Below are 20,364 nucleotides of genomic sequence, written 5' to 3'. Positions count from 1 at the left end.
ACAAATCTCTTGGATGGAACTTTGAAGAGGGATCCAAACCTATTCCGCCACCTTCAGTGGATGTTGCTGATTTTCATGGCGACCATAATTGCAAGGCTGCTGCTGTTCAGGTTACTGCAGAACTAAGTTATAGTGTGATGGGAAGAGGGCAAGTCAAAATGCTGTAAAACTCACTCTTCTTACCAAGATTCCACCATTGTCCTTGAATAAATGTATCTTGGATTGTTGTAGATCTTTTTCAGAATTCTGAAAATTTGATAATGACCGTTTTGCCAATATTTTCTGTGCATTTATGGATTTCTGGAAGTCCTTACCATGCCATTTCAAAAGGGCTTCTCTGGTTTATTTTTACAGCTGTTTCTTTTAACGTCCATTATCTGCAGCTGAACTCTATGAATACTCTTTAGGAAATGTCATCCTAAAACACTGAAGAAAGTGTTACTTTCAAAAGTCTTATTGCCTTTCAAATATTAAATTAATAGTATCATTTTTTCAATTCTTATTTTGCATGTTAACATAGCAAGGCATCTTATGTGTTATCTGACCATTCTGCCTGTATTATCTTGTCTAGCTTAACTTAATATCTCTCTATCTCTAGTTTGTCTTTTATAAAATAAGGATTATAACATACACGTCATAGGGTTTTGAAAGTATTAAGGACATAGTACTTATAAATAATTTACAATAGTGTCAGATCAATAAATATTATATAAAATATATAATTATTTTGTGAAAAATGATGTTGGTGTACTGATAGGGATTGCATTAAACCTACAGATTGCTTTGGGTAATATAGACATTTTAACAATATTTTTTCTTCCAATCCATGAGCATGGAATGTCTTTCTATTTCTTTGTGTCGTCTTCAATTTTTTACATCAGTGTTTTATAGTTTTCAGACTACCATTCCTTCACCTCTTTGGTTAAGTTTATTTGTAGGTTTTTTATTGTTTTTGGTGCAATTGTAAATGGGATAGTTTTCTTAACTTCAATTCCTGCTGCTTCATTTTTAGTATATACAAATGAAACAGATTTCGGTACCTTGATTTTGTATCCTGTATTTTTACTGAATTTGTGTATCAGTTCTAGCAGTTTTTTGATGGAATCATTAGGGTTTCCTTTATAGTATTATGTCATTTGCAAATAGTGAGAGTTTTACTTCTTCCATGCGAATTTGGATGCTTTTTAGTTCTTTTTGTTTTCTAATTGCTGTGGCCAAGACTTCCAATGGTAGGTTGAATTTTTAAAAGGGGTGAGAGTAGACATCCTTGTCTTGCTCCAGACCTTATGGGAAAAGCTCTCAGTTTTGCACCATTGAGTATAATGTTGGGGGTAGGTTTTTCATATAAGACCTTTATTATGTTGATATATGTTCCCTCTAGACCTACATTGCAGAGAGTTTTTATCATGAATCGGTGTTGTACTTTGTCAAATACTTTTTCTACATCTATTGAGATGCTCATGTGGTTTGTTACCATTTCTCTTACTGATGTGACTATCACATTAATTGTTTTACGAATATGAACCACCTTGCATCCCAGGAATGAATCCCATTTATTCACGGTGAATGATTTTTTTAATGTATAGTTAAATTCACTTTGCTACTATTTTGTTGAGGATTTTGCATCTATATACTTCTCTTTTTTTGTGGTGTCTTTATCTGGTTTTGGTATCAGGGTGATACTGGCCTCATAGATTGAATTTGGAAGTTTTCCTTCTCTTCTATTTTTTTGGATTAGTTTGAGAATAATGGGTATTAATGCTTCTTCAAATGTTTGGTAGAATTCACCTGGGAAGCCATCTGGTACTGGACTTTTTTTTTTTTAACTGATACAATTTCATTGCTGGTAATGGGTCTGTTCAAATTTTCTATTTCTTCTTACTTCAGTTTTGGTAGTTTATGTTTCCAGGAATTTATCCATTTCTTCTAAGTTGTTGAACTTGTTGGCATATAGGTTTTCATATTCTACTACAATTGTTTGTATTTCTGTGGCATTGATTGTTTTTTCTCCTCTTTCATGAGTGATTTTGTTTATTTGAGTCCTCTTTCTCTCTCTCTTTTTTTTTTTTTTTAATGAGTCTGGTTAGAGGCTTATCAATTTCTCCAAAGAAGACATACAGAAGACCAACAACCATATGAAAAGATGCTCAACATCGCTTATCATTAGGGAAATACAAACCAAAACTACAATGAGATATCACCTCACATTTGTCAGAATCGCTTCACAAAACAAAACAAACAAAAAATACCAGAAACAGCAAGTGTTGGTGAGGAGAAGAAGGAACAATCTTCCACTGTTGGTAGGAAGGAGACTGGTATAGCCACCGTGGAAAACAGTGTATGGAAGTTCCTCAAAAAATTAAAGTAGAACTACCCTATGATCTAGTAATTGCACTATTAATTGCATTAATCCAAAGAGATACAAGAACTCCTATGTTTATTGCAGCATTATTTGCAATAGCCAAACTATGAAACCAACCTAACCATCCAGTTATAGATGAATAAAGAAGATTAGCATATATACACAATGGAATATTATTCATCCATAAAAAGATGAAATCTTGTCATTTGGAACAATATGGATAGAGCTTGAAAGTATAATACTACATGAGATAAGTCAGTCAGAGAAAGACAAATACCATATGATATCACTCATAATGGAATTTAAGAAACAAAACAAATGAGCAAAGGAAAAAAAAGAGAGAGAGACATACCAAGAAACAGACTCTTAACTATAGAGAACAAACTGATGGTTTAGAGAGGGTAGGTAGGTGGGAGGATGGGTTTTTAAATGGTGATGGGGATTAAGGAGTGCACTTTTGTAATAAGCACTAGGTGATGTTAGGAATTATTGAATCACAATTATGGAATTGTTGAATGTAACTCTGTATGTCAACTAACTGGAATTAAAATAAAAACTTAAAAATTTTTAAATAAAAAAATAAAATAAAATATGTAATTATTATCATCATTAAAAATTTTTTTTCCGTGGCACCTGGGTGGCTCAGTCAGTTGACCGTCCGACTGAGGCTCAGGTCATGATCTCCTGGCTCGTGAGTTCAAGCCCTGACTCAGACTCTGTGCTGACAGCTCAGACTGGAGCCTGCTTCAGATTCTGTGTCCCCCTCTTTCTCCGCTCCACCCCTGCTTGTGCTCTGTCTCTCTCTGTCTTCCAAAAATGAACAAACATCAAAAAAATTTTTAATTTTTTCCAATTTCTAGCCCTTCTCTAATCCTGTGCTTTATTTTTTTTCATAGACTGTATTTCCTGAAGTTATATTATGTGTTAATTTTATATTTATTTTCTTTTTTCCCACATTAGAAAATAAGTTCCAGTGACAGTCACTAGCACATATCAAACACACAATACATGTTGTTAAATAATATACAGTTATCAATAATATAAACATAAATTTACTTATTTATGTTTATATTATTATATGAAATGGAAGCCAGTTCTATGCCGTTTTCCTTCCTAAGCATTTAGCACAATACCACATTGGGGTTTTTGCACATATAACAAAAGTACATAAAAAACTTTATTTAAAAACAACTCCCCATAATTTGGCAATGCTGTCATCTCTTCTGAAATATGCCAATCCAAAAATTAGCCTAGAGAGGTTGAAAAATATTAGTTCTATTCTGACTATTATCTAAATAAAATCAGATAGGTTAAAAAAACTATCAATTTCTAGATACTGAGTAGTGCAATTATATAAAGCAAAAAAAAAGTAGTTTCTTATTAGTTGAAAATATTCCAATAACAGAAATGGAGGAAATTATGCACATATGGCTGGTATTGCTTACTAATACTCCTGTACCAACTGTTCAGAGTAGGTATTTATTGTGCTTAGGTAGCACCTGTTCTGATTTCTGATCAGATGTTGAATACTTTTTTTTTCTAATGTTTATTTATTTTTGAGAGAGACGGAGACAGAATGCGAGTGGGTGAGGGGTAGAGAGAGAGGGAGATGCAAAATCCGAAGCTGGCTCCAGGCTCTGAGCGGTCAGCACAGAGCCCGACGCGGGGCTCAAACTCACAAACCACGAGATCATGACCTGAGCGGAAGTCGGAGGTTCAACTGACTGAGCCACCCAGGCACCCCAGGTGTTGAATACTTTTAACATTATCTCTTGTTATAAGTTTCACTGTTTAAGAAAGTAAGAATCAATGGCAATATTAGAGAAATAAATATCAAGGTAAAGGGTCTTCGGTATTGCCATGTGATTGAAGGGCTTTTTTGTTTCTGTTGTATTAATTTTCTCACAACCATCTCTTGGATGGGGAAAGACAGAAATGGAACTGGGTCCTCAGAATGCAGATAAATACTGAAAAAAATTTCTGGCCAGATTTCAAGGACAAAACTTCATGAATCATAGGGAACTCCTTAGTTGCAGTGAAAGCACATCCATACTTTAGGATCAATGCATGTTCTTCAAGACCATGTTTGCCTTTAAGAGACTCTTAATCTTTATGGTAGAACTAAATATTTACCTATTTCTATTGTAAGAGCATATTATTTGAATTATGGTCAATTTACTTATGGAAAAGATGCCCACTAAATTTTCTATGAGAATTAGCTACTGTGTTTTTAGTTTTTAATTAATTTATTTTTAATTTATTTTTTAAGTTTTTTATTTACTTTTGAGAGAGAGAATGTGCACATAAGTGAGGGAAGGGCAGAGCAAGACAGGGACAGGATCCCAAGTGAGCTCTGTGCTGACAGTAGAGAACCTGATGCAGGGCTTGAACTCATGAACTGTGAGACTGTGACCTCAGCTGAAGTGGGATGCTTAACTGACTGAGCCACCCAGGTGCCCCATTACTGTGTTTTTATATGTTGTATGAAATTTAAATCACAACAGAAAAGAAAGTCTATGCAGGCTAAAAAAATGTTAAAATTTAGTAATATAAAAATATTTTTTATCATTAAAAACAAATACAAAAGTTTATTTAAGTGAAGAACTATGGTGTTTTTGAAATAACCTCATAAAAGGTGGAAATAAAATAAAATAAAGTGAAAGAAATAAAAGAGAAATAACACTGTTAAGACTTAACTGACTTCAAAAAGAAAACAGTAAAGATGATACAGATATAAAAGAAAAAATCCCTTATAATAATTATTTCATGGAAATGTATCAATGTTAATATAATTGTAGATAGTAATAAAATTTTGATCTAGGATCTAATTCCATGTTAGCCACTAAATTGAATTCTCAAGTAAGCTAATTTTCTCAGCTTTCGTGAGCTTTAGGTTGCCAATCATAAAAATGCCTGCTGCTCAGGCCATAATATAAGGGATCCAACGGAAAACTCTTGAAGTTACTTGAATTAAGTAACATATATAGATATAGATATAGATATAGATATAGATATAGATATAGATATAAATATAGATATAGATATATGTACATATATAGATATATATAGATATATATGGCATAAAGATTATTATACCTAGTGTATAGTTTATATAATTTTTATTACAGTAATATAGGTAATATCTAGATATAGTAATATTAATATAGTAAATAAGTAATAAGTAATCTCATAGTAATTATGTTTTAGTTCCATTTCACTTACACTAGAGACATATATGTATTATTCAGTACTTAAAATCAGTACTTAAATAATATTGTTATCCCTGTTAATATTTTATTGTTTAAGAAAACTGAATGAGAAGATGAGTGAGTAAATGGTGAGTTTAGGAAGCGGCTTTAAATAACAAAGCTCCAAAGAACCTTCCAGAAGAGAACAGAAGAGCAAACAGCTGTGTGGAATTGCAGGCGAGAAACCAAAGCCTCAGCCACAGATTGAAGTCAGCAGCCTGGTGACAAGGAGCTACTAGGAGGAACACTTTAAATAAGAGCAGAGGGGGTGAAAGACATACATGAATAAAGAAAAGGGAGTGAGAAAGACACTTTGTTGCACCTTTTTTAAAGTTGGATGAAGGAAGAGATTTACAAAGGTCAGATATTTAATGAATTGACTGCTTTCATAGTGAAACAGAACTGGCTGTCAGAATCAGATGTCTTAAAAACTCAAGAGAAGGATTTTGATACAGATATATGTAAAGACAAAGACTTATACATTTTTTAATAAAGTGTTTCAAAAAGCTCTATTGAAATATGAATTGAAAAACCTCATTAAATATAAAAGATCAAATTAAGTTGATAAGTGTTTGTCAAGGAATGGAAGTTCACATTTTAATAATCAATCACCCAAGTTATAAGAACCATCAGAATAGTTATTGTTTCCAGCTGTAATTTTAAAAACTTTTGAAAAAAACAAATATGTAGTTACAAACATTAACACAAGAATATAGACTTATTGTGAAAAATTCAATGCAAATATATATATAAAAGAAAACTTGTTTCCTTTCACTCCCTCAATTCTCCCCTCCACCATGGTAATGATTTTTAAAATGCCTATTTTTGGAGTGCTTTCTGGATCTACTTCTACGTATTTTTTATTATGAGTTTTTATATATGTATATATACAGATGTTTACATATCTATAACTTCAAGTTTTTCATAAATATGTGAAAATATGATCATATTATTTATATAATTCCACAATTATTCTATTTGTATCCACTGTTGTCAATACGTTTAGTAAGTTTTCATGTGTACATATACAGAGATCATTCTTCCTAACAACTGCCTAGGATTTCATTGGAAACATGTATCATAATGTAGTCTTCTATTCCATAGAAAAGATGTATCATAATGCAATCTGTCTTCTATTGGAAAACATCTAGGTTGTTTCCATATCTTTTTTTTACCATAACAAATATAATTTCAGGGATTTAGGGTAAAACAAATTAATTTTCAAATTACTGTCCTCAAGCTAATGCAAAGCAATTTTGAATGTTCTTTCTTGCCTTTCAAAATCATTTTATCCTTTGCAAAACTCCTATGATTTAATTTTCGCTGCTTGATGTCAGATTAAATGAAACTAATTATGAGAGATGGCCATTGGGGGAAAACTCTTGAAACATGTCAATACACATATAACATATTTCAATAGACACATGTTCTCCAAAATTAAACAGTTAGATTTTAAATGCCATGATCCCAGAAGAGACTCTGTATAAAAACAGTGGCATAATGGACAGAGAATGAGGTTAGCATTAAGGCTACAGTATGTTTGAAATTTAATTTTAATCAGAAATATTCTGCATGATATTTTGTGCCTTATGGTCCTCAACCAGAGAGAATAATAATAATTTCTTTTATTTGTTCCTATGAGGAATAAGTAAGGGATATCTCCTGACACAAAGAATGTATTAAATAAACTTAATTCTTCTTTTCTAATAGGTATTTGACAAATGCAGAAAATGGTGCTGAACTCTGTTGGGTTAGATGCGTATGTGACTTTGTGTGTGTGTACATTTGTATACCCCTCAAAAATCAAAATATAAAATACTTTTATTAATGCGTCCAATAAATCCTTGATAAAGGGACTAGAAATTTAAAATTGGGAAACCAAAATCTGTCCGGAGAGTTCTTTTTGCCCAATATCTGGGTCAGTATCTGGATAAGTCAAATAATTGCCATGGCCATTTACTGTCATAACTGAAAATAAATGAGAGATTGTAATCAAATGTGTATATCAATGAGTGGTTTTCAAAGTATGGTCCCCATACTAGCACTACCACCTGCAATATTACTGAAAAGACAATTAAGCTCCATCCCAAACCTACCAAACTGGAAACTTTAGAACTGAACACAGCAATATGAGTCCTCTGGGTGATTCTGATGCATACTCAAGGTGGAGAAAATACTAGCGTATATCTTTAAAACATGTACTAAAATGTGGAATGTTATTCATTTCACTATTTACAACTATAAACACAATACACCGAAACGGTACACTTTTAACATATCAAGTGAAAATATGAATAGTACAGAGAATTCAAAATAGTGACATACATTTTATGTTGCCAAATTTCCCTCCAGATTAGTCTGTTACCTGTGCTGCCTTTTACCCAGGTTTCAGAAATGACACTCCTACTAAGTGTTTTCAGATGCTCATCAGTTAGCTGAGAGGTCAAATCTGGAATTGTTTTCAGCATCTTCCACACAGTTCTGTGTTCATGCAATGTCCTGTAAATGGGCCTGAAAGTAACAACAACAAAAAGATTGCAAATTGAGAAAATGCAGCTTAAACACAAAGAAACAAACCAAAAAAAATTCTTGATTTTTGAGTTTTCAAATTTGTGTGTGTTTTTTTTTATTTAAGGCTTGCTTAAGGATACCTATGAAGATATTCTATTTTGTCTTGGTAATCAACTTCAGAATTTACTCTCCTTGCAACACTAAGATGCATAAGTTTCAGCCATGAAAGTTTAAACTTCAGGAAACTACATAATGCCTTTACCTTCTTTTTATAGACAACTCAGTGCCTTAATAGTAAGATTGTATCTTTTCTTATTAGTTGTCATAATAATTAAAACATCTTTGATATAGTAAAAAGATTGATTTTTTTTTACCCATTGTATACTTTTGATCCTTTCCAAGTACTATGAAAGTTAGAGCAAATGATGCTGCAATTTAACATTTGATAAATACTTTAACTGAAAAATGCATATGTAATTTTAAATAAAACACACTCATCATTTGATGGATGATATTTATTTGCTTCAATCATTAAACTCCCTCTTTATTAAATATAATACCATAATAAAGATACAAAATTAATGTTATCCTAAGTTCTCAAGAGACTCACCTATCATCCTACTGCTAAGTGCTCAGTATTTTTCAAGCAGTTTAAAAAACTCTATTGTGAAAAATCAGTTTGGTAATGGAATTTTGGATAAACTCAAATTTGCCAGAAACAGTTCCAATTTAGATGTGATGTCCAGTTGAGCCTCCTGATATGCATGTGTTTGTGTGTGCATTTTACTGGATGATAATATATATTGTGTTTTTTGTTGTAGGTTGTAGTAAAAAAGTTGGAAAAATACTAGTGTAGTGTAGTAGTTAGTCTTAAGACATATTCTTGAGAAAACTGGCTTCCTAGTTAACATCCTAGATAAAAGTGTGTATTTCAGATGCAGTAATAAATATTAGCATTAAAAATAGCATTAATATCACAGGCCAAAAAAAAGGCAAAACGATTGCTATATTAGTTGCTTGAAATAATTTGGAAGGCATACCAAGTGCCTCAGAAACCAGCTGTCTCACAGAAAGTAGTTGGAAAGAGCCCGGAAGTTACTGTTTTGTTTGCTCAAAGTTACTTCTTTGTTGCAATGTCTTATTAGCTGGCTAAAATTGGCCAGTTTTCAAGCATAAATAAAAAGCAATATAGAAGATCCAGAAATGCAGGGCATGATTATAAAAGCCAAGTGTTTCTTGCTCCCATGCAGGAGCAACAACAACAAAAAATTGAGGGGTGCCTGGGTGGCTCAGTCGGTTATGTGTTTGACTTCAGCTCAGGTCATGATATCATGGTTCCTGATTTTAAGCCTTGTGTTGGGTTCTGTGCTGAGAGCTCAGAGCCTGGAGCCTGCTTCAGATTCTGTGTGTGTGTGTGTGTCTCTCTCTGCCCCTCTCCCACTCACACTCTGTCTCTCTCTTACAAAAATAAACATTAAAAAAATTTAAAAATTGAAAGAGACTTGATATCAAAGGTCTATTAAGTTTTCTTAATTACATATAGGCACTTAACCTGTGCCAAAGATCTTCTTAGAAGCTTTGCCTTCTTGGGGCACCTGGGTGGCTCAGTCTGTTAAGTGTCCAACTTTGGCTCAGGTCATGATCTCAAGGCTTGTGACTTCAAGCCCCACATGGGGCTCTGTGCTCAGAGCCTGGAGCCTGTTTACGATTCTGTGTCTCCATCTCTCTCTGACCCTCTCCCACCCATGCTGTCTCTCTCTTTCTCTCTTTACTAAAAAAAAAAAAGAAAAAAAAAAAGCTTTGCCTTCTCAACCAAGCCTATTCTTTCAGAACTTAAGGTAGCTAGCCTACATTAAGAGAAAGGCAGGCACAGGGAGAAGAAATAATCAAGGACTTAAAAACAATGTCTAGAGCAGAAACTTTGATTTGGTTACTGGTATGTAGAAGATACTGGAGACAGATCAGAAACCCTGACAAATGATCAGCACCGTCCATTGTTCTGAATCCCCTTGAAACTTTTCAACTGATTCTAACATACAAGCATGTGTTTACCATCCTCAGGATGATAAATCAAGACATTCAGGTCTAAAAAGTGGGCTTCTCAATTTCTCAATTTCTCAATTCCCTCTCAGTTTCTACCTTTACTATTTGTCAGGAACATTTTTACATGCATTATACCCACTCCTTCCTTACCACAGCTTTCTGGCCTACGCTGAATATACAAAAGCTGTTGGTAAAGAAATTGGATTAACAAGAAAGAAAAATTCACACATTGAGAGATGTTTGGAAAACTATAATGCCCAAACTATTATTAGTAGTAAGGAGTTGGTGTTTTTTTAATTAATAGTGTCATTGTTATCATTATTATCATTATGAGTTATCATACAACCACATACAACAGTGTGAAAGAAAATGTTATTCCCTTGAATTTTCATTTAGTCACCTCTATGTCTACTTCTAGTCCTAAATGCAGCTGATTACAAAAAGCAAAATGTTAGTATACTCCACGTATTTGGAAGTATATCAGTTGGAAACAAAATAATTTCAGGATTTTCTTTTTACTCCTTTTTCTCCAGGTGATTATATCAAACATAAGAGATTATAGAGTTGTGACAAGTTGCGTAGCTGGCTTCTGATGATGGGTACCTAGGTGCACTGGCATCTGATTAACTGAAACTATCATGTATAGCCATTGGCATCCATGTTGGCATCCTCTGAATTCCTAAATGTTTCCAGTTGTAGATACACATGATCTAGATTTTTTTAGGCTCTTTTAAACCTGTTGACTTTTTCTATTTCATCTAATTCTTCCCATTTCTTGTGGTAAGAGGAGAGTTCAATCACTTCAGTGAGTATCTCTGGGGTAATGGGATACTAGTTATGAATCTCTTAAAGCCTCTATGACTTCACTCACATTTACTCAGGTGTGCAAGTGAAATGGGGCTTCTGCATTTTTCTAAAACTGATGTAATCTAACAGTCCCCAATCTACTAGTTTAAAGAGTTAAAGCAAAACAAAACAAAACAAAACAAAATCCTTACATTTTCCTCATAACAATATTACATCTCTTCTGATACAAGCTCCAATTAACTTAAATGTTGAGGATACACAAAGTTTAGTTTCCCATGCTGGCTGATTTATATGGTTTTTCTTCAAGAACTTAAAGACTCTTGAGTAAAAATATATAGTCTTCCGGAGTTACTCCACTCACAATTCTTTTCCCCAAGAAGTGGTGCACATACACGCAGTGATTGACTGCGTCCTTCTGGCAGTGGCTAGAGGAACAGTTGGTCTGCATGCACTGATAATTTCACCAAAGAAATATAATCAAGTTATATTACAAAACACTTAAACACAGCCATTAAGCTTGGGTAGGATGTTTGCCAATAAAACAAGAGTAAATCAGAACAGTCAAGTACAAGAAAGGGGATAATACAATGGTGGAATATGTTATAAGAAACAATATTTAAATTGAGAATCAAAGAAGTTAATTTCCTTAAGGACACATAGCTAATAATAATAAAAATGAAGCTGAAATACTAAAAATTGCTGAGGGATGAACAAAGCATGCTGTTAACACACACTACACACAAACACACACACAAAAACTAAATTTAAATAGAATAATTCTAGACACTCAAAATAAATGAATGAGAAAAGTACAAAATTTTCTCATTTAAAACAGAGTCAAATACTATATGTAGAAAGGTTCACATAATGGCTTTAGGTAATACATTAAAAATTGAGAATAAGTAGTCAATAACAGAGAAATAGTTAAAGTATTTGACTGCATCTTTTCAAGAAGATATCATCTAGGTTATTACAGAATCAGAGATATAATGCTAAATCTTATGTAGAAAGATAAACCTACAATGTTGGTGACAAATTATTAAGGCATACATTGTATAATTGAAAATATATCAGAAATACTCTTGGGGCAAGATTATAACTGAATCTTAATGATCTGATTTTACAATCGAAAAATACCATAATTAAAATAGTCACTGCGGACATTCAGTTTTATGAACCATAACTTAATGATTCAGAAATTACTGCCTTCTTAAAGATTGTTTCCTTTACATAACTGATTTAAAGTGTCAATTTATCTCTTCAGCTATTGCCATCACCTGGTTTCCTTTCCCGTTAAAACAAGATAACATACACTAGGCCATACCTGAAATAATAATTATCAAGTCTGTATCATTTCATTCATTAAGCTATCATTCTAAATTGCTGAGTATAGCTTGGCAAAAGAATTGCATAATCTCTCTGTTAATTATTTATTTGTTTACACTAATTTAAAATACCTAAGCTGTTTAATTTGAAGAATTATCTGACTACCTAGGTATTAGAAATTCTGTTAAGATAGCTTCCTATTCTTCTGTAGTCAAATAGAAAAGAGAGACAAACAAAGAAACCCAGAAGTAATTCTGATTGCAAGACTTCATTTATGAAGGGTTACCAGAAGGCCCATGAAGGTCTCTCAAAATGAAAGTAAATATAAGAGATGCTTTTTAATTTTTTTACTTCTCAATGATTTAAAAGCATCAAAGAAAAGGTCCTGTCACAAACAATCAATTTTTAATTGGAAAAAAAGATATTTTGTGATAGAGCTGATCCACAAATTTGAAAAACTGTCAAATTAAAGAGGGATTAAGATTATTCTGTCTGGCAATTATGAATAGAGGTTATAAAGAGGTCTGTTTTTTCTAATTAAAAGGTAAATTAAAAATATTAAAAACAATAAAATAGATATATCCTTGTGGACACACACACACACCCACAAACACACGGCCACAAAGTCCTCCTGCTTGTTGGGGTTCACACTTTCTTTCAAAAATGGTTTAAAATAACCAACTAAATAGAAATCAACAGGAGGCTCAGTCTCATGTCCGTTGGAAACTTAATAATCCTCTGGAGAATTTGGGGACGCTTATGTTTCTCTGGTTGTTTCTTGTTAATTTCCTATTTTCACTGAATGCTTAATTTCTGATCTAGAAGGCAGAATATGCTGTGGTCAGTTTTGTTTTCTTTTAAATAACATCTTATCATTTCTATATAAAGAAATCAGGTCAGATGGAGAATAGATTATCACTTGTTTCAAGTTTTAGTATTTTCACTAATACTACTATGTGATTCTTTTATAAAAGGATTGTACAAGAGCAGTAGTATTCAAAAACAGAGCAGTTTGTTCAACCTAAATTTTACATAGAGTGCCCATAAATAAAGTCAATAAAAGCTAACTTAAAAAAAAAAGTATAACTATATTAGTTTAAGGAATGGGAAAACAGGTCAGTTTCCACACAAGGTATAGTTTCTACATGTACCAACAAGGTACACCTGAAGGAGCTGCGAAAAATCCAAGCACTGATGGAAAATTATACGAAATGCAAGCTTCCTTTCAACATGGATATTCTATCATTTTAATTAGTTGATTTCCCACTATATTTTATTTTATTTATCATATAATTACAAGGAATTACATGTTCTGGTTCAATAACTTCCTTCTAAAATGAGAAAGTTAAGTCTTAGACATGTTAAATAATTTGCCCAAGGTCATATGGATAATAAATAGTAGAGCCAGGATTTTATCGCAGACATTTTCACTCTGGATCCTAGATCCCCAAACACTTAGCCACCATACTAAGTTCTAGTGATTTTCATTTATTTTCAGTATTAGGGTAACTGAGTTAGGGCAGGAGCTATTCCAGGTTTTGTTGAGTCAGACACATAAATAAAAAAGAACACAAATTTACAAATTAAAAACTTGGTACACATGGGAATACAGCTAACCTTTAAACAATGCAGGAGTTATGGGCACCAACCCTCCCACACAGTCAAAAATCTACTTAAAACTTTTAACTCCTTCAAAACTTATATACTAAATAGCCTACTATTGATGAGAAACTACTGATTAAGCATAAATGGTTGATTAACACATATTTTGTATGTTGTGTGTATTATATGCTGTATTCTTATACTAAACTAGAAAAAAACATTATTATGAAAATTACAAAGAAGAAAAAATATATTTACAGTGCTATGCTGTATTTATCAAAAAAAAAATCTATGTTTCAGTAGACTGCACAGTTTAAACCTGTATAGTCAAGAGTCATTTGTAGTTATTTAGAAAGAGAAGAAACTAAAAATTATAATTTTTAAAAGCTGGATGGTTTTTAAAAATCCCAGATCCAGAAAAATGTTATAGTACTTTTACTAATTAGTGGCCTAACAACATCTATTATATTTATTTTTATAAAATTTCTCCTGCATTTCTTATATATTTTCACTTCCTTGCATGGCAACAATTTTATATTATTTTTTATTGACAGAATAGAGTCTTTGCTTGAGCTTGGTTGGTAGAATTTTTAAAATTATTCTTAATAATTTAGAAATACTTCTTTTAGCTTCATAACTGATTATTAATAAATAAGTTTTCAGGATTCCTATCAAATTTTGGAAAATCCATATCCACATTTCTTTCATCTGTGAAATATAAGATTTGAAAAGCTTTTCCACAGATTCAATTCTCTCCATATATTCTAAAGTATGTGCCAGTCCATGGCCCACATGTTCCTGGTACTAGGTTGCTATGGAATGGTTATATATGGTGATAAGAGCTCTGTTTCTGTTTATTAACATCAAAATGCTGTTGAGTCCACTCTGTGTGGTAGGGTTGTTTCTGATACCCATTTCCACCCATGCATAACTAGCAATAACTTGAATATGTAGCAGTGACTAAGAATCAAAAATTATATCTCACCAGACCAAACAAATATATCTCTCACGTAATTTTCCATAAACTGAATCCCCAAAAGGGCTGAAGCCACTCCAATGCCAGGTGCCATGAAAGTAAAATATAAGTAAAGGAAATTCACTGGCAAAGGGGAAAAAAAGTGATCACAGTCAAAATATCTTACTTATGCACATTTTGCAGAAACTATGAGCAAGTGATTACATTTCTAGGGCTTCTCTCAGGGTCTTGGATGGGACCCAGGCAAATCAAATGACAGATCTAAAGTTTAAGCTTCATTACTTTCAAGGTAAATCTACCTCTGAGTTAAGCAAAAGAAACAATAAGAAGAAAATAGTATTAGTCAAGGTTGATTAAAAACAGAAGGCTTTGAACCTGGAGTGAAAGGTAAGTTTAAAAAAAAAAAAGCACATGAAGTCAGAAACACAGAGAAAAGTAAATCATGAGCTTGAATCAGAGTCTATGGAGGAATTGCCTCAGATTTACAACTGGGGAAAAAGTGGTAGAAATGGCACAGTAAATCATTGGCTGAGCGCAAAATACCTGGGAATATGTTACATTTGGTTATATTTGCCCCTAGAACATATTCCCTGTATGCCAGCCACATGAGTTCCTCAAAGATCCCCAAAACTTGCCAAAATTCAAGGCCCTTATGTGTGAGGATATATGAACATTTTCAAAAATTGCACAGCTAAAATCTCTGGGCTTTAGAAGGTACAGACCATTTTATCAAATGTTTTGTGAGCCAGAGATTAGTGGGATAGAAAAATCCAGCTAAAAAGATCACCTTAATTAAAGGATACACACATGCATACCTTTGGGCCTCCTTAATAGTTTTTGAAGCAGCATTTATGACACTTACAAAATTATTAAAAAGGGTTTTAAAAAGCAACCCTCCTCATGTCATTTATTTATCCACTTTCCCTGTATTTTTTCAAGTAATTCACTATAAAATTATTTTTCTGGAATCCAGTGTGTACTTGAAATTTTTCATGAATCATTAATCATTAATATGCACATCACTTTCTGTCTGACTTCTCATTTGAATTGCCTAATCAGTCAAGGATGAGTGAACAGAATAACAACTGATTTTATTTGATCATCCAAATTCATATGACAAACGTTGATTATTATCAGTTTTTCCAGAAATTGAGTTGGTCATTCATATGGAGTGCAGACATCAGAATCACAGCATGATTTGGGTTCTCTTTGCTATTCTTATACACACAGTTGAAAATTGAAAGATCACTGACAGCAACTTTAACTCCTCAAGCTTTAAAAAAACCTTTTATGGTTAGAAAATAGATAATTTTTTTAAATGCCAACTTTCTCCTTGTTTTGGGGGGAGGATAGATGTGCTTTTTCCTTATGGAAGGGAAGAAATTAAAAAACATATTGTACCATCAGAATAGAATTGCAGATTTCCCTTCATTTTACAAGGACATGATTGAAGAAAATAATAAACAAGGCTGCCAACTAGAATTTCTGTAAAAAGAGTGAAGGCATCATAAAACAAGTTTCAAATAGCTTAACTTTCTGTGTATTCATGATTCTAACACCAAACTTGAGAATTTTGAGAATCCTCAGGAAAAGAAGTTCATCAAAGAGCACTTCCCCTAGAATCTTTCACAAACTCAGCCCATAAGACATGAGTGCTTAGCAATAGCCACATAAAAAAAGAGCATAAGTAAGGTCTCCAAAATACAGTTGACTCTCAACACGAGTTCGAACTGTGTGGGTCCACTCACATGCAGATTTTTTACAGTACAGCACTGTAAATTAATTTCCTCTTCCTTATGGATTTCTTAATAACATTTTCTTTCCTCTAGCTTAGTTTCTTATAAGAATATAGTATATAAATACATAGAACACACAAAATACATGTTAATAGACTGCTGATGTTGTCGGTAAAGCTTCTCATCAACTGTAAGCTATTAGTAGTTTAAGTTTTTACAGAGTCAAAAGTTATACATGGATTTTAAATTTCATGGGGTGGGGGTGGGGTGGAGGGGTCTGGTGTTCCTAAACCCTACATTGTTCAAGGATCAATGTACTTCAGAAGTTGCCTGTATCTTGCTCTCTTAACACACTTAGCAGCAGTAAACAAAATATTCATGGATTACTGAATTATACAGATGCTTACAACTTTTATTTAAGGTTTTCTATATTTTTTATGCTTAGACATTTGAAATGGCTGCTTCCAAGGCACAAAATTGATGAGACAGATTTTTCTGTAAAAGAAACTGACAGGCAATTTTGTTGGGAATCTTAATTATTCTTAACTTAATCACCCTATTTCTCTTTTCTATGCTCAAAGGAACGAAATAACTACACGTCATATTCAGAAGGCAAGCAACAGCATCTACCTACATTTTGGATTTTTGAGTTCAGCTAAAAAAAAAAATGCCTCTACTGTCTGGCCATTCACTCATTCATTTGTTTATTCAACAAATAGTTTTGTGCAATGGTTAATTTCAGGTATTATTATAAATAAATAATTATTCTACTATTTGGCATACATAATATAAAGACAAATATGCTCCTAGCCTCACACAAACTTAAATTCAAAAAGAAAGTCAGAGGTGCCTGGGTGGCTCAGTCAGTTAAGCATCTGACTCGGTTTCAGCTCAGGTCATGATCGCATGGTTTGTGAGTTCGAGCCCTGCATCAGGTCTGCACTGCATTGTTTGGGATTCTCTCTCTGTCCCTCTCTCTCTGTTCCTTCCCCAGCTCTCTCTCTCTCTCTCTCTCTCTCTCTCTCTCTCTTTCTCAAAAATAAGTAAATAAAAACTTTAAAAAATTAAAACAAAAGAAAGTCAGACATTAAATACAACTTATGTCTGTGAAAGTGTACAGCACTGTATTCTATGGAAAGTAATAGTGAGACATATCTAGTCTAGAGTTGTCAGAAAATATTTCCCGGAAATGATGATGTGTAAACTGACACCCGAAGGATAACCTGGGAAATGAAGAAAAGGAAGGTAACAGTGTTGAACATGTATTGCTTGTCCAAAGGTCCAGAGTCAAGTATTCAAGATTAATGAAGAAAGCCCAGAGTGGTTGGAGCAGAGATGGCAATGAGAAAATTGGACATAAAGTGATGCTAAAAAGACAGGCAGGGTGAAATCCTAGAGGGCATGTAAAGAATTCCTGTGAAGAATTTTAGACCTTATCAGAAGGAAAGGTAAAGTCATCCAAGGGCTTTATAAAGAAGAATAACTGACATATTTGCATTTTTGAAAGTTTTGTCTAGCTGCAGACAATGGATTAGAATATTGTAAGATAATGAATTAAAATCAAGTAGAAGGATATTACAGATTATATATGAAAAATTCCATCTAGTAGGTCAAGTTCTTAAAATCAGTTTGGAATACGTTAAGTGAATTTAATGGGACTAACAACATACGGTACAATTCATTGTCAGTCCATTCATCTTTCCACAGGAGTAAAGCTAGTATCACCAGTATTATTGATATCATGACTAGAGACACTTCCTTTGTCTAGATGGCCAACTGGTTATGCCAATTTGAAAATTTCCAGTCCAAAATAATCTGTTATGTTTACTGTCTTGAATTTCTGACTATATTTCAGTTACTGTCAAAATGCTAACCAGGAAAAATTAAATATAAGAAATATCCTGTTATTCCTCTCTTTAAGAGCATACCTTCAAGATATATTCTATTCTCATCTAATGGTAGGACCATGAAAATCTACAAACTTAAATTTAATACGTTAGTTCTAACTTTTCCATAATTTGAGGGGAAATATATGTTTAGCAAAGCCACTAATAGTCATATGTATCAGATGGATGGATGGGTGAAAGGATAGAGTTGCAGACATATATGTAATAAAAACATTTACATATTTGTATTTGAATATCTATGGATATTTTGAACATCACATTTCTATGAAACTGAAGATAGAGATATTTATCTGTAGATAGACATTGATATAGATATTGAAATCTACAGATACTAATCTAAATCTATATATCCATGATATATACAGATACATATCTTTGATATATAGATGTGTATCTGTTGATATATAGTGAAATATGGCTATATAAATATTTTAATTTTTAAATATAAAAATGTTGCTTTTTTAGAAAATTGACAAGAAAATGACAATATAGAGAAAATCCATTATGCACTGAGTAAAAAGAAAATTAAAATGTTGCATAATGTTGTCATTCATGTACTTCAGTATTTGCTTCTCAGCAAGAAAAATTTGACACTTGAATAGATGTTTTTAAACTGATGATAATTAGAATTTCTATTTTCTTCTGGGATGCCTAAAAATATTTGACCTAAATTTAGTGCTATGACATATGAAATATGTTAGCTAAGGTATACTATATATTACATTTTAAATATTTATTTATGTATTTATTATTAATTAATTAAAATAAATTTAAAATAAGAGTAGGAATTCAAGAGTAAATTTAAAATAATAATTAAATTTAAAATAAATTTAAAATAGGAAAATTGTATTGTAGACCACTGAATAACATATGATTCAAAGAACAGATTTTTATTTGCTTTTTTTTCAAAAGTTTTATTTTATTTAATTAATTAATTTATTTATTTTTGCGAGTATTATCTTTTAATAAAACAAACCTGACAGGTTATAGAAATCTAAATGAACATTTGTCCCTCAAAGCAGTTACATCCTTAGTTCCAATAAAGCTACCGGTGTTGGAGCCATTATTTGGAACCCCTCTTTGGGGAAAGGCCTTCAAAGGCAGTTCATGAGCCACATGAGAAAATATCCCTCCAAATGTTTCCCAACAGTTTTATACACTTTTTAAGAATCTCTTTTGTCATTGCTGACTTTTTTGTTTTTGTTTTTGTTTTTTGTTTGTTTGTTTTTGTTTTTGCTTTTTAACTTTGTAAGGGCTTGAAGTGGATATGGTGAGAGAGTGATGGCTAAGACTAGGGCATGGAATGGAGCTGGTAAGGAAGTATTTTTACTTCTTAATTAGATTTAGTAGTTAAAGAGAAAGAAAAAAAAATCATGGAAGACCACCAGGTTCCTGACTTATGAAATTATAAGTATGGTGGTGGAATTTAATGAGATGGAAAAGGCTTCAGAAGAGGCAAGTTTAGTGGGATGAACAAGAGTTTAGTTTTAGATTTGGAAAGTGAGATATGCCAAGTGATCACATCAAGTAGATAACTATTCCAAATCACTAGAGGAAAAAAAAATGAACTAAAAGAAATGCTTGTAGGCATCTGATTCTGGGAAAAATAAATTAGCAGAGACTTGATTTGCTTTCTTGCCTGAAACAACTAAAAAATTAGAATACAAGTATAAAATAATGGTTTATAGACATTAAATATCAGGCAGAGAAAAATCGTGTTCCCTGGAAACAAGATACAAACAAAGGTAAGACATGTAATTTTCCTAGTGTACAGAAAAGAAAGAAAATTTCTATGCTGCAGCATGAAGAGAGGAAACCCAGTCTCTCAGAATTGAAAAGACATATC

The 20,364-nt window shown here is 32.6% G+C and overlaps 1 protein-coding gene across 5 annotated transcripts in view; it reads right to left on the bottom strand.

The window, feature by feature from the left end:
• The window catches only part of CNBD1 (cyclic nucleotide binding domain containing 1), a 460,555-nt gene that overhangs the window by 234,929 nt on the left and 205,262 nt on the right, over positions 1-20,364 (bottom strand). For all 5 annotated transcript variants that reach the window (XR_006212925.1, XM_042973091.1, XM_015538490.2 and 2 more), the window contains one exon: positions 7,976-8,121. Coding sequence is in view for 4 of the 5 variants with exons in the window: in XM_042973091.1 (XP_042829025.1) it covers positions 7,976-8,121 (146 nt within the window). In the remaining variant the exon portion in view is untranslated. The remainder of the gene's footprint in view (positions 1-7,975; positions 8,122-20,364) is intronic.

Source organism: Panthera tigris, chromosome F2 (assembly GCF_018350195.1).
Source record: "Panthera tigris isolate Pti1 chromosome F2, P.tigris_Pti1_mat1.1, whole genome shotgun sequence".
In the NCBI taxonomy this organism is placed as follows: Eukaryota; Metazoa; Chordata; class Mammalia; order Carnivora; family Felidae; genus Panthera; species Panthera tigris.
The sequence above is the reverse complement of the archived record's forward strand: the minus strand, read 5'-3'. Positions and strand labels throughout refer to the sequence as shown.